At 50.1% G+C, this 20995-nt stretch overlaps 1 protein-coding gene across 1 annotated transcript; it reads right to left on the minus strand.

The window, feature by feature from the left end:
- Positions 1-55: 55 nt before the first annotated feature.
- TACC3 (transforming acidic coiled-coil containing protein 3) lies at positions 56-20651 on the minus strand. Its single transcript, XM_029062748.2, has 16 exons — positions 20465-20651; positions 13088-13250; positions 12743-12891; positions 7755-8975; positions 7209-7281; positions 5964-6153; positions 5071-5123; positions 4092-4195; positions 3750-3840; positions 3428-3571; positions 2603-2679; positions 2473-2516; positions 1741-1922; positions 1386-1492; positions 962-1082; positions 56-292 (listed from the first exon to the last, which is right to left on the minus strand). Exons 2-16 carry the CDS (start codon positions 13247-13249, stop codon positions 227-229), a joined length of 2784 nt encoding a protein of 927 aa, XP_028918581.1. The 5' UTR covers position 13250; positions 20465-20651; the 3' UTR covers positions 56-226.
- Between the last annotated feature and the right edge of the window lie 344 nt (positions 20652-20995).

Raw genomic sequence — 20995 nt, forward strand, 5'->3', positions numbered from 1 at the left:
AAAAATCCAAGGGGCTCTCTGCTTCCTCCCCAACCCCAGAGTGGGAACAGCAGCCTTATTGGAAATAAGTCACTTTATTTTTTAAGTCTTCAGTCTGCTTCCAAAACTCTGAGACATATATACAATAAGGAAGGTTTAAAAAAGGGGCAAGAACCCTATTTTACACACAAAAAAAAACAAACAACAAAAACAACAACAATTCTCAAAGTAAAGTGTCCAACAGCCATCAGATCTTTTCCATCCCAGCAATCAAGTCATCGCAAATCTTAGTCAGCTCTTCATTTTCTTTGGCCTGAGGGAAAGAAGGATTCCCCAGTTACAAATAGGACTTTTTGGTTCCTTTTTTTTTTTTTTTTTTAAAAAAAAAAAGGGAGTTTAAGGGATGGGCAGAAGAGAGGTGGAGGGATGATTAAGGCAAAAGTTGACTTGGTTTCAAACAAGGATAATCGCTCATGGCTTGGATGGGTGAAGGAAAGAGTACTGGGGAACTCTCTCTGATGTAGAGTGGGCTGCTGCCCCCCCCCCCCCACTGGATGTACTCATGCCCCTGGCACTTGGGGTTATGACTAGCTCCAAACCAAGGAGACAGATTCCCCAGGAAGGGACATCAAGGTCCCATTCTAGGCACAGTTCTAGATTGAGCAGCTACTGACAATCCACCCCATACTGTGCACCACTGACCAGCTGACAAGCCACATGAACACTGGCCAACTTCTCCTTTCCTACCAACACCCCACTAGACATGCAGAAACAGCCCAGCCCTAGGGTGCATGGGCCTCCCTGCCAGCTCAAGCTGGCTTCTATCTCTACCACATCCAGGCTTCCCACCAACTCCAGCCAGCCTTTAGCCCCCTGTCACTCCATCAACCCCAGCACTACATAATGCTAGAGAGAGTGCCACCTCACTACCCCAAGAAGCCAAGTAACTATCAGCAAGATGCGGGGGCATCCCTTGACTCACCTTCTGCTCGAGGGTTCGCTCCAGGGACTGGACACGCATCTGTTCCTTACGCAGGTTGGCCTGCAGAGCTGCAATCTCGCCTCTCGCTTTGCTTCTCGCCTGGGCAATTTCTTCGTTTGCTCTACAAGGAGAACACAGAGTAGTTTAAGTGCTACTTCCTTCTCTGCCCTTTTCTCTGAGGCATGAGCGAAGGTAAGGCACACCGAGTTGTGCAAGTAGCATCCTTCACGGTCATGGCCGTCACCCAGCTGCTCTGGGCATCTTCTTGCTGATGGTAGAACCCACCTCATCTCTGCCCCTCTGCCAGCATCTGGGGTTCCTAGGGCACTCAGCCCAGCGCTCTGTACACAGCCTGGCATATAAGGGGGCTCAGTCCAAAAATGCCCTTGCTCCCATTACACCTCTCAACATTAACTGCACTTACACATTCAGTTTCTCCTCTGCATGAGCCTTTAGTGCTTGATACCTCTGTTCCTCTTTGTTGATTCTTGATACATAATCTTCCACGCACTTCTTCAGTGCCTCTTCATTCTAGCCAAGTTAGAGAAAGCTTCAAGTCAAATCTAGGAGGGCTTCGGTCCTAAGCCGAGCGGCAGCAGACTGGAAATGATCGGTAGGCGGCAGCTCCAGAGAAGCTGATCCCTTCCCAAGTGCTCCAGACAGTGAAAGTCACAGCAGCCTCCTCCACCCACAGCTGCACCAGAGGAACCACACACGGAGGAACCTTTGCGCTGGCTTTCTCTCGACATCGGTCGACGCGCTCCCAGCCCACCTCTTACCTTGCGGTAGCCCTCCAAGACTTCCTTCTGCTTTTCAAAGCGTTTGAACAGCTCGGAGAAAGATTTTTCCACAGAGTTCAGGTCAGCAAGCTGCTGCTGTTTCTCTTCCAACACCTTCTGGACGTCTGCCTTGGCCTGCTCCTGCTGTTGCTCTGCCAGTGCCTTTTGTTTCTGTGCATCCTCTGCACCACAAGGACATGGTGAGTGGGTGGGGCGTATGAATTAACGAGGGAGTGAGTGACAGGATGCTTCCCACTTGAAGAGCACGGTCTTTGGGCAGGCCGGCATGAAGATGGGAAACCCTAAAGCTTCAAGAGGGTCAGCCGCCACTGGCCCACCCCAGAGGCATAGAGCTCCTTTCACCCCCCCACCCCAATACTCCAGCTGATAAATGCCTGGTTCATTGGCTCCCCGTACCCACCCCAGAGAATGAGGAAAGCAGCGTTAAACACCATTCCAGCCAAAAGCAACTCCCTCATTACATCACAGGGGGCGGTTGTGCCCAGGCCCACAAGTCTTTCCCGGGGTCTAGTGGGAATACCTGGGCTGGCCTCAACCTTCAGCCACTCTGCCCTCACAGTGCTCAGTAAAATCAGATGACCAGTGTTTCTTCAGCAAAGCAAGTCCAAGAACACTGAATCACTGAATGGGCTTGGGTAAGGGCCACAGTACCACCCTACACAGTTGAGTCTGGGGATTAAGCGGATCTTCTGCAAAGGAACCGGTACTTACCCATCATTTGCGTTATGATACCTTCGTATTCCACCACAATTTTTCTGCAGAAAATGAAAATGTAGCACTTAAAATAAGGTAAAGGACTATCTTACTCCAAGTCCACCAGCATTAAACCATAGACACATACCCCATCTCTACATATTCTAAGTGGAATTTTTCAAATTCCTTTTTCGTTTTCAACAGCTCTGCTTCTTTTTCTGCCACCTAGACAAGCACAGAAACACAAGTCAGTACAATTGGCTCTAAGAATTGAGCCAACTTTAGTATGTCAAGAGCACCTGGTCCCACCGAATGCTCTAATGACCCATGTGTGACGAGGAGAGAACCCAGATGGAAGAGGGTTGGTTCTTTGCTTCTTGTGCTCCCTTGTGAGGAGTTGTTCATTGCTACGTTGATCCTGTTCTGATGAATGGACCGGAGGAATCAAGCCTCACGTCCTCCCTGAAAAATTCCTTACCGCACCTAGGTCATTGGGGCCTCACGGCCCAAGCCAGGGTCAGTGGCAGCACTCATTCTGCTCCCAATTCTGACTGTTCCACTTGTGGGTGTCTGGTTCATTTTAGAATGATCATTTGCCCATCCCAGTCTTGTTTAGTGTGTTTATGAGTGGGTATCCTTTCTCTTCAAGAGCTAAAAGTTTCCAGGTGGGACATTCCTTCAGATCCTCTTGTTCTATTGACAGACCCTGCCACCTGCTAGCAAGCAGTGAAATGCTATCCAAAAAGTGGGAGAAGCACTTCCCTTGGCCCCTGACACACACACACACACACACACACACACTCTCTCTCTCCTCCCTCTTCCCCCCCCCCCCCCCCCCCCCAGCCAGGGCAGACAAGACCTCCACTTCACTCCACTACTGCCGGAAAACCCATGATCAGGGAAGCCATGGAAAGGGTTAGGCCAAGTGTGGGGGACGAGGGTTGCGTTTGAGTGTTAGTCTTGTGAGTTACACCTCTAGTTTAACAGCTCCTACAGCCAGGTCCAGGTCTTTCTGGCTGTACTTGAGTACATCTATGATTGCCTCTACAGAGACGGGTACATCAGTGGCTGGTGGTGGAGCTCCGGTCCCTTCAGGGCCTGGAAGAGCCTCCAAAGCCTGTGGGAGGAAGAAAGGAAGAGCGGAAGCAGGCATTAGAGGGCCAACCAGCCTGTTGATATCCCTCTTCAGCCGTAGCCCTACTGCCGAGGAATCACTAGGGCCCACAAACTCTAGCTTCTCTCTGAGCAGCCTGCACCTCATTCCTTCTGGAATGTACCCATGGAGAGATACTTACAGGAACAGGGAACGCGCCCAGAAAGTCCAATTCATATAGGGTGGCCTCACTTGGCAGTTTCAGGGCCATCTTGGCATCATCGGGAAGCGACCTTTGGGACAGAAAAGCAACGTGTCACACGTGTCTTCCCAATGTCCCATCGCTCTGGATTTCAACAGTGGTGAGTCTGGACCAGCCATTCGCCCCCCATTATTCAACATGGTGGTTCCTAAACAAGGACCTCGGGTTTTCTTCAGAGTTTGGCAACCATCTGTGAGCTTAGGAGATCAGGAGAGGAAGCAGAAGCCCACCACCGTCGTCCCGGCTGGCCAACGCATGCCTACCTGGGCAGAGCTCACCCACCTGTTTGTGTCAGTAGAGCCTGCAGGCGCTTTCTTGGGACTGTCTTTCAGCAACGGGTCAAACTTCAGATACAAGGATTGCTTTCGCAAGGCAGACTCCTTGAACTGTACAATGGAAAAGGCATTGGTAGGAATGGCATAGCCTGACTGAGAAGCAAGCTGCCCAACCCAGAACATGAGTTTTTAGCTTGGGATTGAGCAGATGCATCATGGATTCAACACAAGGATCGGCTGACAAGGGTGAGCAACTATCCGGCTGTGAGTCATGGCAGAGACCTGCTGATTGCACTGACATTTTACTGTGAAATCCACTGATTTCCAAACCTACTGAAGATCTGAAAGTCCCTATGAGATTTCTCCAGAAGAAAAAGCCAGGTTTAATGAGGCAGCTGACCCAGTGGGCACACTCCCTGTCCTACTCCCTAAGTTCCAGCCTGAGTTTCCAGGGGGAGCACCAGAGGAAAGGGTGTTTTGAAAAGTATTTTTAATCCTACTCTGCCATTGCCCTGCTACGGAACCTTGGTTAAGTCACTTCACTTATCTGGGTCTCAATTGCCTCACCTGTCAAATGAGGTTAAATACCTATTCTTCCCTCCCTCTTAGACTGGGAGCCCTATCTTCTATATACCCCAGTGCTTAGTACAATGTGTGGCACAAAGTAAGCACTTAAATATCCATACTTATTTTTATTTTCATCTTGGATGTTTGCTCTTCTGGTCATGGAAAGGCATGAAGATTTCCATTTACAGTGCAGGTCAGTCATTTATCTCTACTGCAACCCAAATAAACATGACTGCTCCTATTACTTTCCATATTGGGTAACTAGTGTCCGAGTGCTAGTCAGCCTAAATATTTTAGGAATGGGAGTTTGGAGAGCTCTGAAGGCAAGTCAGCAGCTTGTTACAAGTTCTAGAATGCCACAATTGTAGGCCACTTTCGCTGCTATTTTCATTCCCAGAAAGCGTGGCCACCATACTTACAGAAGACATTCCAAATTGCTCCAGGTAGTCAATTTCTATTCCCAGGCCTAGAACTAGAAAACAAGAAGACTGTTAGCCTACTTTTTTTATTTATTTTTTTTTAATAGAGCTATCAATAGTGGTAGTGATGGGGCTAAACCTGATTAAGCGTATAACGTTCACAGTAAGGTACTAAGTGCTGGGAAAGAGTACACAGGTAGAAATTAGACATGGCCCCGCCTTGCCTCATGGATGGGGAGTCGGTTTCCTGGAGATTTAAGCACTCTGCCCAATTTGTTTCAGAGCTCACCCACAAGGGAAGGGAGATCAGTCTGAAACCTACTCTAAGTTCAGGTTCCCCTAAATAGCACAAGAAGGCAGAGTCTCCAGTTGAATTTGAGTGCTACCTTGGCTAGTCAGAGAAGGAGAAGGCCGTCTCACGGTGTGTAAGCAAGCACATGTCTGTGTTCAAGGCAGCCAGTGAGAGGAAAGACACTGGACACCCACTTTATTATTGGACATTTGATTCGATTCAGTTTTTAAAAGGAGCCCCACCCCCCACTCCCAAAGTTTAGGGGTCAATTTCTGATAGCGGAGTTTTAGGTCTCCACAAGATCTTCAAAAGGCAGACTGGCCACCCCTGGGACTTTCTCCTCGATAGCTTAGGCTGCTCCCAGCAGCCTTAAGGTCTGGCAGCCAGAATGCAAAACGTGTTTTCAGAAAGACGGCGGGAAGGTTGGATCAGCCCAAAGTGGTGGGAACCTTGCTGGACACGATACAGGTGATGGGCTTCAAAACAGCAACCACCAAGAAGGTTTTGCCTTGAACCAAGTGAGGTGTGGAAGTAAAGGTTTCTTTACTATGGTCATGATCTGAAATCAGACACAAAAGAAAACTTTGAGGAAGCCATTTACCTTCTTCTGGAGGTCTGAAGATTTCTTCAGTTTCAGTGGCTTCTCTTTTGGGTTCACAGTTCGTTAGAGGTGGCTGGGGCCCCAGCTCATCTTGAGAAGAACTTGTATTGCCAATTAAATCTGCATTACTTGAAACAGTTGTGCAATTTGAGGAGGTATCCAAAGAGATCACTTTTGATTCCTGAAAGTCCTTGATAAAAAAAAATATATATATATATATAGTTTTCATAAGGAAGGAGGAGGAGAAGGAGACCGAGGAGAAAGCTGCATCTGCAGCTGAGCCCAGTGCATTCTCTTGAGCGTTTGGGGAACTACAGTAGAGCACGAGACCCATTCCCTGACCACAAGGTGCTTGTAGCAAAACCCATGAGGGTAGGAAGTGTGCTGAAGGTGGAGTTTCTTGGCCCTCTACTAGCCTGTCCCCAAGGTAAGACAAAGAGCCACCTTCCCTGGGTGACCTCTCAGGAGAAGGGCTACCACCCAGTGGCCAAGGGAGTTGAGCAAGTATCAGCCCCTGCCCTGAGGTGGAGGAAGAGATTCAAACCCAATCTCCACCTCCCTGGGTTTGCCCCCCCAAAGAGTCTTTATCCGGTAAGAGGCTTCAGCCAGTCCTTCCTGAGTTTCCCAGTTCCATGGTCTTCGGTAACCTGCACTTGGTCTAATCCCCACGGTCTCCCAGGCAGCCTCAATGTAGGTAACACAGCCTCCAGGAGCAGACATCTACCTTCACTGCCCCTTCAGACCTTCTCTGAAGGAAGCTCTTACCGAGGGCGACGCTCGAATAGTGAGACTTTCTAGAAGCACTTTTTCGGTCTGGATTATTTACATGCTTGGTTACCTGTGGGTACAAATTTAAGAAGAGCACAGGACCAGAGACGGACTCTGCCTGGCAGTCGGCTAGATCATGACCTATGGCAGCCAGCTCCCAGGCTGGAGTTCAGTCAGTGGTGCGATGTGGACATCCTATGCTTCACTATTACAAGAGTGTGGGGCTGCCCTCAGGATCTTACCAGATAGATTTTATTTGCTGGCTTGTGACACCTAAATAGCTGTTCTCTGTGTCTCTGGACAAGTATGATTGGGTGTTTTATGACGAAAGTGGTCTTCAAGCCCCAAATGGCCTATAGGAGCATGTTTTTCTTGGGTATTTTGTTAGCTTTTGCTAGATTAAAAAAAAAAAACTAGACAAGACTGGATCTTTTAGAGTCAGAACCTTGGCCACAGAGTTCTGGATAGGGATGTTACCTCAGCCAATGCTCTTGAGACTTCTGCATGATCCACAGGCTTCTCTTGAACAGCAAATGGTGCAGTAGCTTGCCTAAGGATTTAAAAAAAAAAAAGTGGATGACAAGGGACACACCTGAGATTTCCCACATGGACAGTTCAGGTAGGCTCTGTCAGAGCCTGTTACTGAGATGAAGATAACTAGTGCAACGGTACAAGCCCATGGTGAGAAACAGCATGGCCTTTGGGATAGAAAAAGACATGGTCCTGGATATCAGAGGACCTGGGTTCTAATCCTTGCTCTGCCACTTATCTGCTATGTGACCTTGGGCAAGTGACTTCTGTGTATCTCAGGACCCTTATCTGTAAAATGGGGATTAAGACTGTGAGTGCCCTGTGGGACAAGGACTGTGTCCAAATTGATTAGCTTGTATCTACCCCAGTACTTAGTACAGTGGGTGGCACATAGTAAGTGCTTAAATACAGTTTAAAAAAAAAAAAGTTTTTGAAGTGAGGCAGCCGTAGGCAGTCTAGGTGTATTAATGATAAACAGTTTGTGCTACTCACTCATTTACAGCTTCTCTGTCACCGTCCTCATCAGGTTGGCTTCTCTGTTCCAGAGCCTTGGAAAGGGCTTCCACTTCCGCTCCATCAGCTTCCTCTTCCTGGCTGTGTGGCCTCTCCTCACTGCCTCTATGGGGCTCGAGAGAACTAGGAAATTTGGATCCTCCTCCAAATGGGTTGAAGTTGGGATCATCAAATTTCTCCCAGTCCAAGTTATAAGAGGCTTTTGGAGGAGAAGGAGGAGGAGAAGGAGGAGGAGAAGGAGGAGGAGCAGCCACTATCAGTGGGGCATCGCCTTGGGCCTCCCTCTTTCCCCTGGGCTTCTCTTTAGTCTTCTCCTGGGAGACCACGGGCTTTGTAGAGAGAGGTTTCATTCCAGGCTTCTTCCCTAGTTTCCTCGGCGGTGGCTTTCGGACCACGCTGCTGTCGGAAAAGTCGAACTCCAGTCTAACTGGTTCAGACTTCTGAAGCGGCACCTCTGCAGCTACGGGAGAATTCACTAGCTTGGAACCCCCCATTCTGAAAGGATCGAGTTGGTCTATGCTGTCGGGGTCAAAGGGATACGATGCTTGCGGGATGGCTGGAGGGTCGGATGCCGAGCTGGGTTCGGGATGACCATGTGTGGTGTTGGTTGGGAGGACGCCCATCTGCTCAGCGCCATCGCCCCCAAGCTCCGGTCCCTTGCTCCCTGGTTCCGCAGAGAAGGCCTGTGCCCCATCATAGGGCCTCGGCCCTAGCAACAGAGTTTGTCCCGGGACGTTGTCGTGGGGCCTCTCCGTGAGTCCGGGCAGGCTGCTGGTCCCTGCCGCTGAATGGAGGCCATCACTGCTTCCCTCGAGTCCCTTTTCAGGCTGGATGGACACAAGCACACTCAGCTTCATGCCCTGAGACACGATCAGGCTCTCCGTGGTCACTGGGATGGGGTCGTCGAGAGTCATTGGGATCGTGTCATTCAGGGATAAGGAGTCTCTGCTGTTGTCTCCTGAGGCCTTCTCTGGGTCTCTGACCCCAGTGGTGGGTGGCTTCCCTGTGCACTCAGGAGATTCTCTTGTCAGGGAGGGGGCAGCAGGGGCATTTGGATCACCCTCCATACTGCCGAGGTCAGTGCTGTGGGACAGAGGGCCATTCCCTGCCCCTGCTGCCACTTCCTCTGGGAGATGGGGAAGGTCTGTCACATCGTCCTCCAGGCTTCTGGCATCTACTTGTCCCACCAGCAGCTGAGCCCTGTTTCAGAAACAAGGCCTGCATTAGGCCCAGGTCCGATTCTTTTGGCTCAGGCTAGTAGGGGGCCGAGCAGCCAAAGGGCACCAATGGCTTGACATTTGTTTTTGGGGTCCTCAGTCCCACAGAGAGGGCATCGGGAAAGGCAGGCCAACAGAAAAGACAACAGTGACACTCGGGTCTTGCCCCCAGCTATTTTAAAAGACAGACTCTTATGGAAACACCAGCAGACTAGAGGAGCCTGAGGTACAAGGGAGATTTGGGCAGCATAAGGACCCAAGTGAAGGGGATTTCAGGTCATCCTCCATGAAGTGTCTACCTTCCACACTGGCTTGGTCCAAGGCAGACACTAAAACCATTTGCAGACCCTGGGACACCCAGTTCTGCTAGGCACCTGACGGGTCACCTGTTTGGAGATCTCCTTTGACTGCGTGCCCTGGCTCAGGGGGCCTGGCTAGAAGTCAATCACTTTTGAGTGCTTACTGTCTGCAGAACACTAGTAACAGCTTGGGAGAGTACGATATAACATTTGGTAGACACAGCCCTGGTCCATGAGGAGCTTATAGTCTAGAGAGGGAGACAGACATTAATTCAAGTTTCAGATATGTATAAGTGTGCAACATAGAAGGGAGAGAGACAAGAGGAAATGAGAGATTAGTTGGGGAATGCCTCTTGGAGATGTGATTTTAATAAGGCTTTGAAAGGTGAGGAGAGTGATCATCTGTCAGATGTGAATGGGGAGGGAGTTCGAGGCCAGAAGCAGAACACGGGCAAGGGGTAGGTGGCAAGATAGAAGAAATTGAGGTACAGTGAACAGGTTGACTTTAGAGGAGCGAAGTGAGCAGGCTGGGTTGTAGTAGGGAAGCAGCAAAGTAAGGTAGGAGGGAGCAAGATGATTGGATACTTTAAAGCCGAGGGTAAGGTATTTGTTTCATGCGGAGGTGGGTGAACAACCCCTGGAGGTTCTTGAGGAATGGTGAGTCATGGACTGAACAGTTTTGTAGAAAAGTATTCCAGGCAGTGGAGTGAAGTATGGAATGAAGTGAGAAGAGACAGGAGGTGGAGATGTCAGCAAGGAGGCTGATTCAGTAATCAAGACCGCTACCATGCTGTTCCAAGCACTTGTCTTCTCCAACCTGAGTATTCCATCAGCCTCTTTGCTGACCCTTCTGCCTCTGAAGGTCTCTGGGGTGGGGAGCAGGACTGATTTGCAGGGAGGGGGTGTGTCTGAAAGAAGGTAGGTGAGGAGACTGTGGTCGGATAGAGAGCTTTCAGAGTTAGTGAGGGTAGAGACTGTACAGTGACTAGGGATGAGGAGATCAAAAGTTTGTCCAAGCTGGTGAATGGGGGAGGTGTGGTGGAGCAGGAGGTCACTGGAATAAAAAGAAGCAGGCAGCAGAGAGGCCTTCTGGGGGACATCCACATGGATTTTGAAGTCCCCAAGGACCAATGTAGGGATGGAGAAAGAGAGAAGGAATGTGAAGAGGTGATCAAAGATTCAGAAAGTTGGAGCCTGGGGAGTGGTAGATGACTGTGATAAGTGACTGGAGTGGGTGATAGCAGCCAATGATATGGGCTTCAGAGGAAGGTGTTGGTGTGGGGGGAGTTCTCCCCAGGACACTTACATCCTGTCCCCCCCACCCCGGCTTTCAGATGTCACCTGGACCAGCAGGCTTCCCCCATCTTCTCAACTTCCAACAAAGTCCTCTCCTGCCTCCTGCTAAAGGCAGGACTTAGTAGGCCAGACCAGAGTGCCCTGAAGGCCTTCCCTTACCAGGACCTCATTTCCTCTTCTCCCACTCCCTTCTGCGTCATCCTTGCACTTGGATTTGCTCCCTTTATTCTCCCCTCCCCCAGCCCCACAGCACTTACGTACATACCTCTAGTTATTTTAACATGTCTTTCTCCCCCTCTAGACTCTAAGCTCATGGTGGGAAGGGAACATACCTACCACCTGCTATAGTGTACTCTCCCAAGTGCTTATTACAGTGCTGTTCACACATTAAGCACTCAAATACAGTTGATTGATTAAGGGGCAGTTCGACAGGGTAAGAGCCAAGAACCCCTCCCCTGCGCCTACCTCCTGAAATGACCCCCACGGCTCCTTCCCCATCAACACCATACCACCGATGTCAGTTTAGGTCAGTCTCTCTCCTTTACAGTCATCCATCTTGGATCTATGTCAATGGCATTTTTTGAGTGCTTACTGTATGCAGAGCACTGTACTAAATGCTTGGGAGAGTACAGTATAATCGAGTTGGTAGACCGACCCCTGCCCACCAGAAGCTTATGGTCTAGCAGTCATAGGATCTAAATTGTAGTGTAATGACAAACCAATTCCTGGCGCAGGGTAACATCCAGAAGAGGATATGCTCGACTACCCTGAGTTGACCTGTAAGCTGAAAGATCATCCCTTGGATAGGAGCACTTTCCCAGGACTGGACTAAAGATCAGCAGGTAGGAGTTTCAATCCCAAACTCAGACCTATGGGTGGTCTCAGTCTCTCCCCTGGGCTATCTTGGTTGGGGTTCCCTCCACTCCCCGCCCTCTGACCCTCCGCATCAGTCAAACCAAGTCCAGGGTTTGAGCCAGAGCTGCTGGGAGCAGCATAGTCATGAGATCAGAGAGGAAGTTAGGCATACATTCTGTCAGCAGCCATTCCCCACTAGTCACAGGTCACCTCTCCTGGGGCCTAGGTTTGAGACTGTGTGCTGCCCCTTGGTACCAGCTCCCACCTGCCCTCGTACCTCCAGGAGCCCGGCTTCTTGGTCCCCTCTGCCACCCTTCTGGCCAACCTCCTCACTGCCATCCATTGATCCATCCACCCACGACCTCTGAATTGAGAGAGTCTGAGTAGGGGAGCTGGTGGCTGACCCTGCCCTCCGCTCCCTGTCCCCCACAACACCTCTGCTGAGGCAGAGCAGTGCCTGGGGCATGAAGGGAGCTCTTCTCTGGCCCAAACATTTCCCCCAGCTGGCTAACCTAAAAAAGAAAAGTCAGCAAACGGGCAGAGGCCTGATAAAGAATTTTTCAGGCCCTACCCAAATTTGAGTTCATTCCTCATCAACTGTCAAAGTTAAGGCAAAGAAAAAAAATTGATGCCCTCAACAGACTGAACTGTAGGAGCGGCCCCAGTTAGCAGCCATCTCCTGTAGTACCTAGGGCTCTGCACATCTCAAAGGTGGAAGAGAGCCAGTGGCCTGGATCGTGCCCCACCGCTGAAGCGGCATGAGAGCTGGCACAAGGGAGGGCAGCAGGTTCCCGGGACACAACCGGAGCTGAGGCCACCACACTCTACCCGAGGAGGCAGGAGGAACCCTGCATTCTCCTGCCTCCCCTCTCCATCTCCAACTCCTAACCCTCTTACCAGTTTTGCTATGGAGGGCCTGAAGACAATTTGAGGGGACCAGATGGTTAGAAGGGATCATTCTTCCTCTGTCCCCCTTAAGCTGGGAGCCCCCTCCAAACCCAGCTGAACAGGGACCGTGTCTGACCTGAATATCTTGTATCGACCCCAGTGCTCAGGGCAGTGTTTGACATATTGCAAATGCTTAAGAAATATCACAATGTTTCTGATTATCACATTACAGGGAAAAAGCAATGCTGAAGCAGAGTTTGAAAATATCAAGTGCTTCTCCCAGGGTCCAAGTTCCTTTCTTTTCTGGGAACAAGTTATTTGCAACAGAGCCAGCCGTGCCAGAGGAAACCCCTCCCCACCGACTGGCAACTCCAGTCCCAGTTCCAGGTTGGGAGATGGAGTCCGGACTTACCCGTCCCCGCCAGGTGTAGGGATCAGAGTGTTCTCCAGATTGTCTGGACAGTTGTCCTCAAGGGCCAAGAGGATCTCCGGTCTTCCGGGCATGCCAGGACTAACAATTTTCTGAGTTTGAGGATCTCGCCTTGGCGTTTGAAAGGTGACCTGTTCAAGGACAGAGGGCCCATCGAATCACTGGCAGGAATCGGAAGCGGTGGCCCAGCCCCAGAGGGTGGGTCCATTACCTTCTTAGCATTGCAGTGCCCGGCCCCCCTTCCCCTCCTCCCCTCCCTCCCCTGGCTCCCAGGGCCCAGAGGAGCAGCACTCAGCATTGGCAAAGGCTGAGAGGACACAAACTCACCTTCATTGCTTTCGGGAGGTTTTTTGGAGGCACATTTTCTTTCTGCGACAGCCGGAGGATTGACGGCCTTCCTGTGGGCTCCAGTTGTGGAAACAGGAAGTTGTCATTTTCTGAAGTCGGGTCAGCGCCTGCGTTCTCGTCATTAAAGATGTGCAGACTCATTCTGGGAAGGCAGACAGTGCACGGGGCACATTACGAAGAGGGGATGTGGTCCCAGCCTCAGCCGGACAGACCTGCCTGCCTGTGACAGAGTTGGACAACTGAGGCGAGGAAAGGTCCCAGCGTTGGACACCCCAGGAGAGATGAAGCTCTTTGTGGGCAAGGAACCACTACTTTGGGCTTCTGCTACAACTTCCCCAGCTTTCTATCAGAGTGAGCACTTTTTTTTATGGTATTTGTTAAGCACTTGCTATGAAGTACTGGGGTTTAGTGGACAGGGCACAGGCTTGGGAGTCAGAGGACCTGGGTTAAATCCCAGTTCTGCCATATTCCTGCTGTGACCTTAGGTAAGTCACATCACTTCTCTGGACCTCAGTTACCTCATCTGTAAAATGAGGATTCAATACCTGTTCTCCTTCCTTAGATTGTGAGCCCTGTGTGGGAGAAGAACCGTGTCTGACCCGATCATCCTGTATCTTCCCCAGCACTTAGAACAGTGCTTGACACAAAGTAAGCACTTAATACCACAATTATTATCATCATACAAGTTAATCAGGTCGGACACAGTCCCTGTCGTCTTGGGGCTCACAGTTTAAGTAGGAAATACTGCTCTTTCTGCACCTTGCCAGGAGGGACTAATAATAATAACTATTAAGGTACTTATTAAGTACTTACTATGTGCCACAAACTGTTCTAAGCACTGGGGTAGAATGTGGGAGGCCACCACACTCTATCCGAGGAGGCAGGAGGAACCTAGCATCCTCCTGCCTCCCCTCTCCATCTCCAACTCCTAACCCTCTTACCAGTTTTGGTATGGAGGGCCTGAAGACAATTTGAGGGGGCCAGATGGTTAGCAGGGATCATTCTTCCTCTCTCCCCCTTAAGCTGGGAGCCCCATCCAAACCCAGCTGAACAGGGTTAACAGGTTGGACACAATCCCCATCCCACACTGGGCTCAAACTCAACCCCCATTTTTTATTCTTTTTTTTTTTTTTTTACAGATGAGATAACTGAGGCACAGAAGTTAAATGACTTGCCCAAGGTCACACAGCAGACAAGCAGTGGAGCCAGGATCAGAACATATAATCTTCTGACTCCCAGACCTGTGCTCTATCCACTACACCATGCTGCTTCTCTACAGTCTCATGGTAATAATAATAATAATGATGGCATTTGTTAAACACTTACTACTGTTCTAAGCTCTGTGAAGGATATAAGGTGATTAGGTTATCCCACTTGCGGCTCACAGTCTTAATCCCCATTTTACAGATAAGGTAACTGAGGTAACTGAGGCACAGAGAAGTTAAGTGACTTGCCCAAAGTCACACAGCTGACAAATGGCTGAGCCGGGATTTGAACCCTTGACCTCTGACTCCCAAGCCCGTGTTCTAACCACTGAGCCATGGGAAATCATGGTCTGGCCATCCTTTGGCACTGGCATTTAGGATCTGCCAAATGATCAGGCTCCCAGACAATCGCACAAGTCACACACAAGTGTGACTTAGCCGCAAGCCAAGAGGGGACTGTGACAGAAGGGTGGAAATTTTCACAAAGGCAGAGGTTATGCCTGGGGTTTGGGAGCCACCTGCCCACCCCTACTCCTAAGCCAGGCTACTCTCGAGCTAAGCTGGGGAGAGCTATGGCCAACCGGTGTTCCCACAGGACTCCCTCGGTCCAACTTAGCAGTCTGGCCCCCAGCAACTCTGAGGAAAATATATGTGGACACCCATCCCAGCACGTGCCCCATGAGGCCGCCATTCAGGTGGATGGACGGATAGGAGGGAGTGGAGAAGGTAGATGACTTCCCCACTTCCCAGGTGGAGGTCCCAGCCAGGAGGTACAGGCTAGCAGAGGGGGGCGTCCCAAGACCGGCCCTGTCTTTGCCCAAGACTCACCAGTTGGTGAGGAGGGTTAGCTTGGGAGGAGCAACGAGTGCGAGTTGGGTGGAATGGATCTAGAAGGTGCAAGTGTAAGACTGGGACAGTCTCATAACCAGTGGGCACCATTTGTTTTTAGGTGAGGAGAAATTGTTTAACTTTGTTTAACTTGTTTAACTTTGGCCATTGGAGATTTTTGAAAAAGAGTAAAGCATCCAGAATAGCATTTTAGGAAAAAAAAAATACAGGCAACTGAGTTTAAGAGACCAGGGTGGGGAGAAAAGTTGGCTCCTTACAAGAGTTAGTGTGAGCAAAAGTATGTGGTCCATTCTATTGTGTTTTGTGTGCAAAGCACTGTGTGCTCAGTACTGGAGAAAAATACTTGTTGCAATCAAAGAAAATAAATTAGACAGTCCCTGGCCTCCAAGGGGCTCATGTCTAAGAACAAGGCTGGGTGGAGGGCAGTGGACTGGACCCATAAGAAAAGATTAATCAGAAATGTAAAATAAGAACAATGTTGAGACAGTAAGCGCAGCACAGTACGAGGATCCTCTCTGCTCAGGCGGGGCTACTGGAGTCCTAGTCATACCATCAGCCAGAAGCCACAGCCCCGGGGTTTCCACATTTATAGAAGGGTGAAAGGCCGAGCCGCCAGCCGCCACCGGTACCCTGCTTCTGCCAGCTGGGGCCGGGGCTGCGGGGAGCGAGGGGCCAGGCCGTCTTGGGGCCCTGGGCAACGTCCTGCCTCTGCTGGCTAGAGAAGGGACAGAGCCAGAGCCAAACTTGGCGAATCAGCCCTAGTTTAGGGCTGGGTGGGAGGGGATCTAGCAGATTCCCAGGGAACCCAACAGAGTACAGAACCAGGAAAAGTCAGCACTGGTGAAACCATGGGTTGAGGGGGCAGCAAACACAGAAGAGCGTTGCTCCCTGACAACTGGGTATAGTTTCTCTAAAAGGTGGCTGATTGGTGAAGTGTAACAGATCGCCACAACTACAGCAGCCTGGTAGACAGAGGACCTGGGTTATAATCCCAGCTCTGCCACTTTTCTACTGTGTGATCTTGGGCAGGTCACTTCACTTCTCAGTGCCTCAGTTGCTTCGTTTGTAAAATGAGTCTACTTGGACTGAGCCCCATGTGGGACAGGGGCTGTGTCCTGCCTGATTTACTCCAGTGCTTAGAACAGTACTTAACACATGATGAGTGCTAGACAACAGTGCTCTGTACATAGTAAGCGCTCAATAAATACTATTGAATGAAACGCCAGAAGAAAAACCATTGCATAAATTAATTGTCATGTCATTACAGGCCTTGGTAGGAGTCTGAAGAACCAGGAGCTTCGGGTGGTAGTTTTCCAACATTAGTGGGGAAATATATATATTTGTCCAACTTTGGTTTCCCCTCTAGATGGTAAGCTCCTTAGGGGCAGGGAACTACCTATTCTGTTGGATTGTGCTCTCCCAAGTGCTTAATACAGTGCTCTGCACACAGCACCTTGTAACCCACTAACTTCTGACCACCCCTCCACCCCTTGGTCGTCCTTGGTAATCAGTTTGGCCAGATTCATCTCTACTCTAACACTGGCTTCTTACATCACCAGCTCCCAAGAGAAGAGGGATCATATCTGACTGTTTTACTCTCTCAAATACTTAGTCCAGTGCTCTGTTCCAAATAATCACTCCAGCACTATTTACTGCTTCTCTGTGATTTGGTGCCTTCCCAAGGTTTGAGCTGGAGGAGAAGCCCCAACTCCTCCGAGTCTCACCATCTGCCAACGGGGCACTGGACAAGGGGCTTGGGGGAAAGCTCGGGGTGGGGAGGGGAACATCAGGGGGAATCCTGGCACCTCCCAGTGAGATGCCGCTGCCACAAGGCCTCCATCAGGCCTCCTCCATTTCCAAGCGAAGTGGCAAACTCCTCCCTGGGTTCTCTGCTCAGCAATCTCAAAAGCCTAGAAAGTCAGACTAACTGGGGGGCAGGGACAGAGTTTCCCCCGCAACTCTCTTCACTGCTGACTTTACGGGTCTCAGCGAGAGGGAGGGGTAAGCATTTCACAGCTCAGTAACAGCCCACAGGAGAACTTGCCTGAGGTCAGGCACCAGACAATCCACAACCACCCCCCACTCCCAAGGGGGTAGCTGGGGACCCCAGCTTTGTCTTAGGCTTGTTTACCGAGCATAGAAATCTGTTCTCTCTTACTGCAGCCCCCAAGGCTTTGTCTTCCCGCCTCCCAAGTGCCTTGGAAAAGATCCAATTAGAGAATGCACTGTTTCAGCACAGACTCATCCACAGAGGCCCATCCTTTCCTAACTTTTTCCATCCTGTCGGGTATTCCGGTTCCCACTAGATGGTAAAACCCTTTATAGCAAGAATTATTCATTCATTTAATTTTATTTATTGAGCACTTACTGTGTGCAAAGCACTGTACTACTAAGTGCTTGAATGTCTTCTAACTATTGGATTTTCCCCAAGACCTTAGTAACAGTTGTCCACTCAGTCAACAAATAATAAACAGCATTGAGAGGTTGGACTGGTCTCTTAGGACCTCTTAGCCCCCTCGAAGGGATCTGGGATCAGTCAAGGGTATTAACGAGCCCCTGCTGTGAACAAAGCAGCTTAGCCTAGTGGCTAGAGCAGGGGCCTGGGAGTCAGAAGGACCTACCCTCTGATCCTGGATCCACCACTTGTCTGCTGTGTGACCTTGGGCAAGTTACTTCACTTCTCTGTGACTCAGTTCGGTAAAATGGGGATTTAAGACTGTGAGCTCTGTGACAGACAGGGACTTTGTCCAACCTGATTAGCTTGAATCTACCCCAGCGTTTAGTACAGTGCCTGGCACAGAGTGAGTGCTTAAATATCAACAAACAAAAAACCTAAGATCTTGAGAAAGTGGATCACAAGTAAGAGTCCAGGTCCCTGGCCTCAAGGAGATTACAGCCCAATGCAGGAGGGAAAGTACGAGCGAATAGTGGGAGCAGAAAAACAAGGTGGTAACTGCCGGAAGTAGAAGAGTATGGTAGGAGAAATAGACAGAGCCAATTCACAGGCTCTACAAGTGTCAGGGGATCCGATTTAGGGATGATAAGAATAATAATAATAATAATAATAATAGTTACTATAGTATTTGTTAAGCACTTACTCTGTGCCAAGCATCTTTCTAACCGGTGGGGGTAGTACAGCCGGTTCGAATCCCGGCTCTGCCACTTGGCAGCTGTGTGACTGTGGGCAAGTCACTTCACTTCTCTGTGCCTCAGTTACCTCATCTGTAAAATGGGGATTGATTGTGAGCCTCATGTGGGACACCCTGATGACCCTGTATCTACCCCAGCGCTTAGAACAGTGCTCTGCACATGGTAAGCGCTGGACAAATATTATTATTACATCAGGTTGGACACAGTCCCTGTCCCTCATGGGGCTCACAGTCTCAATAAGCCGAGACTCAGTTAGGGGAGGCCTCCTGGAAGAAGTGAGCTTTCCAGAGACTGAGAGCAGGAGAGTTGGGTCTGGCTAATTCAGGAAGTGCCGGCCCCTGCCTGCTCAACCAGCGCCCACAACCCATTCATTCATACATACAATCGTTTAGTTTGAGTGCTTATTCTGTGCAGAGCACTGTACTAAGCGCTTGGAAAGTATAATTCAGCAATAGAGACAATCCCTGCCCACAATGGGCTCACAGTCTAGAAGAGGGGGTTGGGGGAGAGACAGGCATCAAAACAGAGAAACAGGCAATAGACACTTGTCCGCTGCCTGACCTCGGTCAAGTCACTTCTCTAGGCCTCAGTTACCTCACCTGTAAAATGGGGATCAAGACTGTGAGCACCATGGGGGGCAAGGACTGAAACAGCATGGCTTAGTAGAAAGCACGGGCTTGGGAGTCAGAGGTCATGGGTTCTAATCCCAGCTCCGCCACTTGTCAGCTGTGTGACCTTGGGTAAGTCACTTAACTTCTCTGTGCCTCAGTTACCTCATCTGTAAAATGGGGATTAAGACTGTGAGCCCCACGTGGGACAACCTGATTCCGTCTACCCCAGCGCTTAGAACAGTGCTCTGCCCGAAGTAAGCGCTTAACAAATACCAACATTATTATTATTACCTTGTATCACCCCCAGCGCTTATAACAGTGCTTGGCACATAGAAAGCACTTAACTAGAGAAGCAGCATGGCTCAGTGGAAAGAGCATGGGCTTGGGAGTCAGAGGTCACAGGTTCTAATCCCTTCTCTGCCACTTATAAGCTGTGTGACTTTGGGCAAGTCACCTCACTTCTCTGTGCCTCAGTTACCTCATCTGGAAAATGGGGATTCATTCATTCATTAGTACTTATCGAGCACTTGTGTGTAGAGCACTGTACTAAACCCTTGGAACGTACCATTCAGCAACAATTAAGATCAAGGCTGTGAGACCCAAGTAGGACAACCTGATAATAATAATAATAATGATGGTGTTTGTTAAGTGCTTACTATGTGCAAAGCATTGTTCTAAGCAATGGGGGGGGGAATATAATAATAATAATAATAATAATGATGTTGGTACAAGGTGATCAGGTTGAGCCCTGATGACCTTGTATCTCCCCCAGCTCTTAGAACAGTGCTGGGCACATAGTAAGTGCTTAACAAATACCAAAAATTAACAAATGCCAACATCTTTATTATTATTATTGTACCCATCCGTGACTGGCAGGTAATAATAATGATAATGATGGTACTTGTTAAGTGCTGATGTGCAAAGCACTAGTTCTGAGCACTGGGGAGGATACAATAATAATAATAATGTTGGTATTTGTTAAGCGCTTACTATGTGCAAAGCACTGTTCTAAGCTCTGGGGAGGATACAACAATAATAATAATAATAATGTTGCTATTTTTTAAGCGCTTACTATGTGCAAAGCACTGTTCTAAGCTCTGGGGAGGATACAACAATAATAATAATAATAATAACGTTGCTATTTAAGTGCTTACTATGTGCAGACCACTGTTCTAGGCGCTGGGGAGGATACAAAGTGATCAGCTTGTCCCACGAGGGGCTCACAGCCTTCATCCCCATTTGACAGAAGGGGTCACCGAGGCCCAGTGAAGTGACTGGCCCAAAGTCACCCAGCTGACAAGCGGCAGGGCCGGGATTTGAACCCATGACCTCTGCCACCCCAGCCCCCTTTCCAGGGAGCCACGCTGCTTCTCTGCAGGTAGTAAGCGGTTAACAGATACCATCATCATAATAATAATTCTTATGAGTAGCTCAGCCCGGATGGAAGGTTGGTCCCCTCCTCCTCCTCCTTCTCCTGCTGCTCCTTCTCCTCCCCCTCCTCCCCTCCGCCAACGGTCCCCGCCCCCCGCGCGGCCGCTTACTTTCCCGGCTCCGCGGATCCCGGACTCCGCACTACAGGAGGAGGAGGAGGAGGAGGAGAAGGAGAAAGAGAAACAGAAAGAGGAGGAAAAAAGAAAGCGCGTCCTGGGATCCGGACTTCAGCGCTCGCTTGCTCGGTCTCTCCCTGCTGACGGTTCGGCTCGGCTCGGTTCGGCTCCGCTCGGCTCGGTTCGGCTCGGTTCGGCTCGGCCCCTCCCTTCCCGGCTTCGGCAGGACGAAGCCAACGGTGCCGCCGCGGGGATTCAAATAGGGAGCGTTGTCTCGGCTCGGCCAATGAGGAGGCAGCGGCCCGTGAGAACCGACCAATGGGAAAGCGGGAAGGCCGTTGGGATGACGTCACGGAGCCCCTGCCGGAAACTCCCCCTGGGGCGGCGGGTGGCATGCTGGGACTTGTAGTCTGGAGGCCGGCGGCGGGGGGAGGGGCGAGGGGAGGCTCAGCCCGAGGCCCACAGGGCAGCAGCCCCAACTCGAGGGTTGTAATAAGTCTTAATAATAATAATGATGTTGGTATT

The sequence above is a fragment of the Ornithorhynchus anatinus genome, chromosome 4, assembly GCF_004115215.2.
Source record: "Ornithorhynchus anatinus isolate Pmale09 chromosome 4, mOrnAna1.pri.v4, whole genome shotgun sequence".
Classification (NCBI taxonomy): Eukaryota; Metazoa; Chordata; class Mammalia; order Monotremata; family Ornithorhynchidae; genus Ornithorhynchus; species Ornithorhynchus anatinus.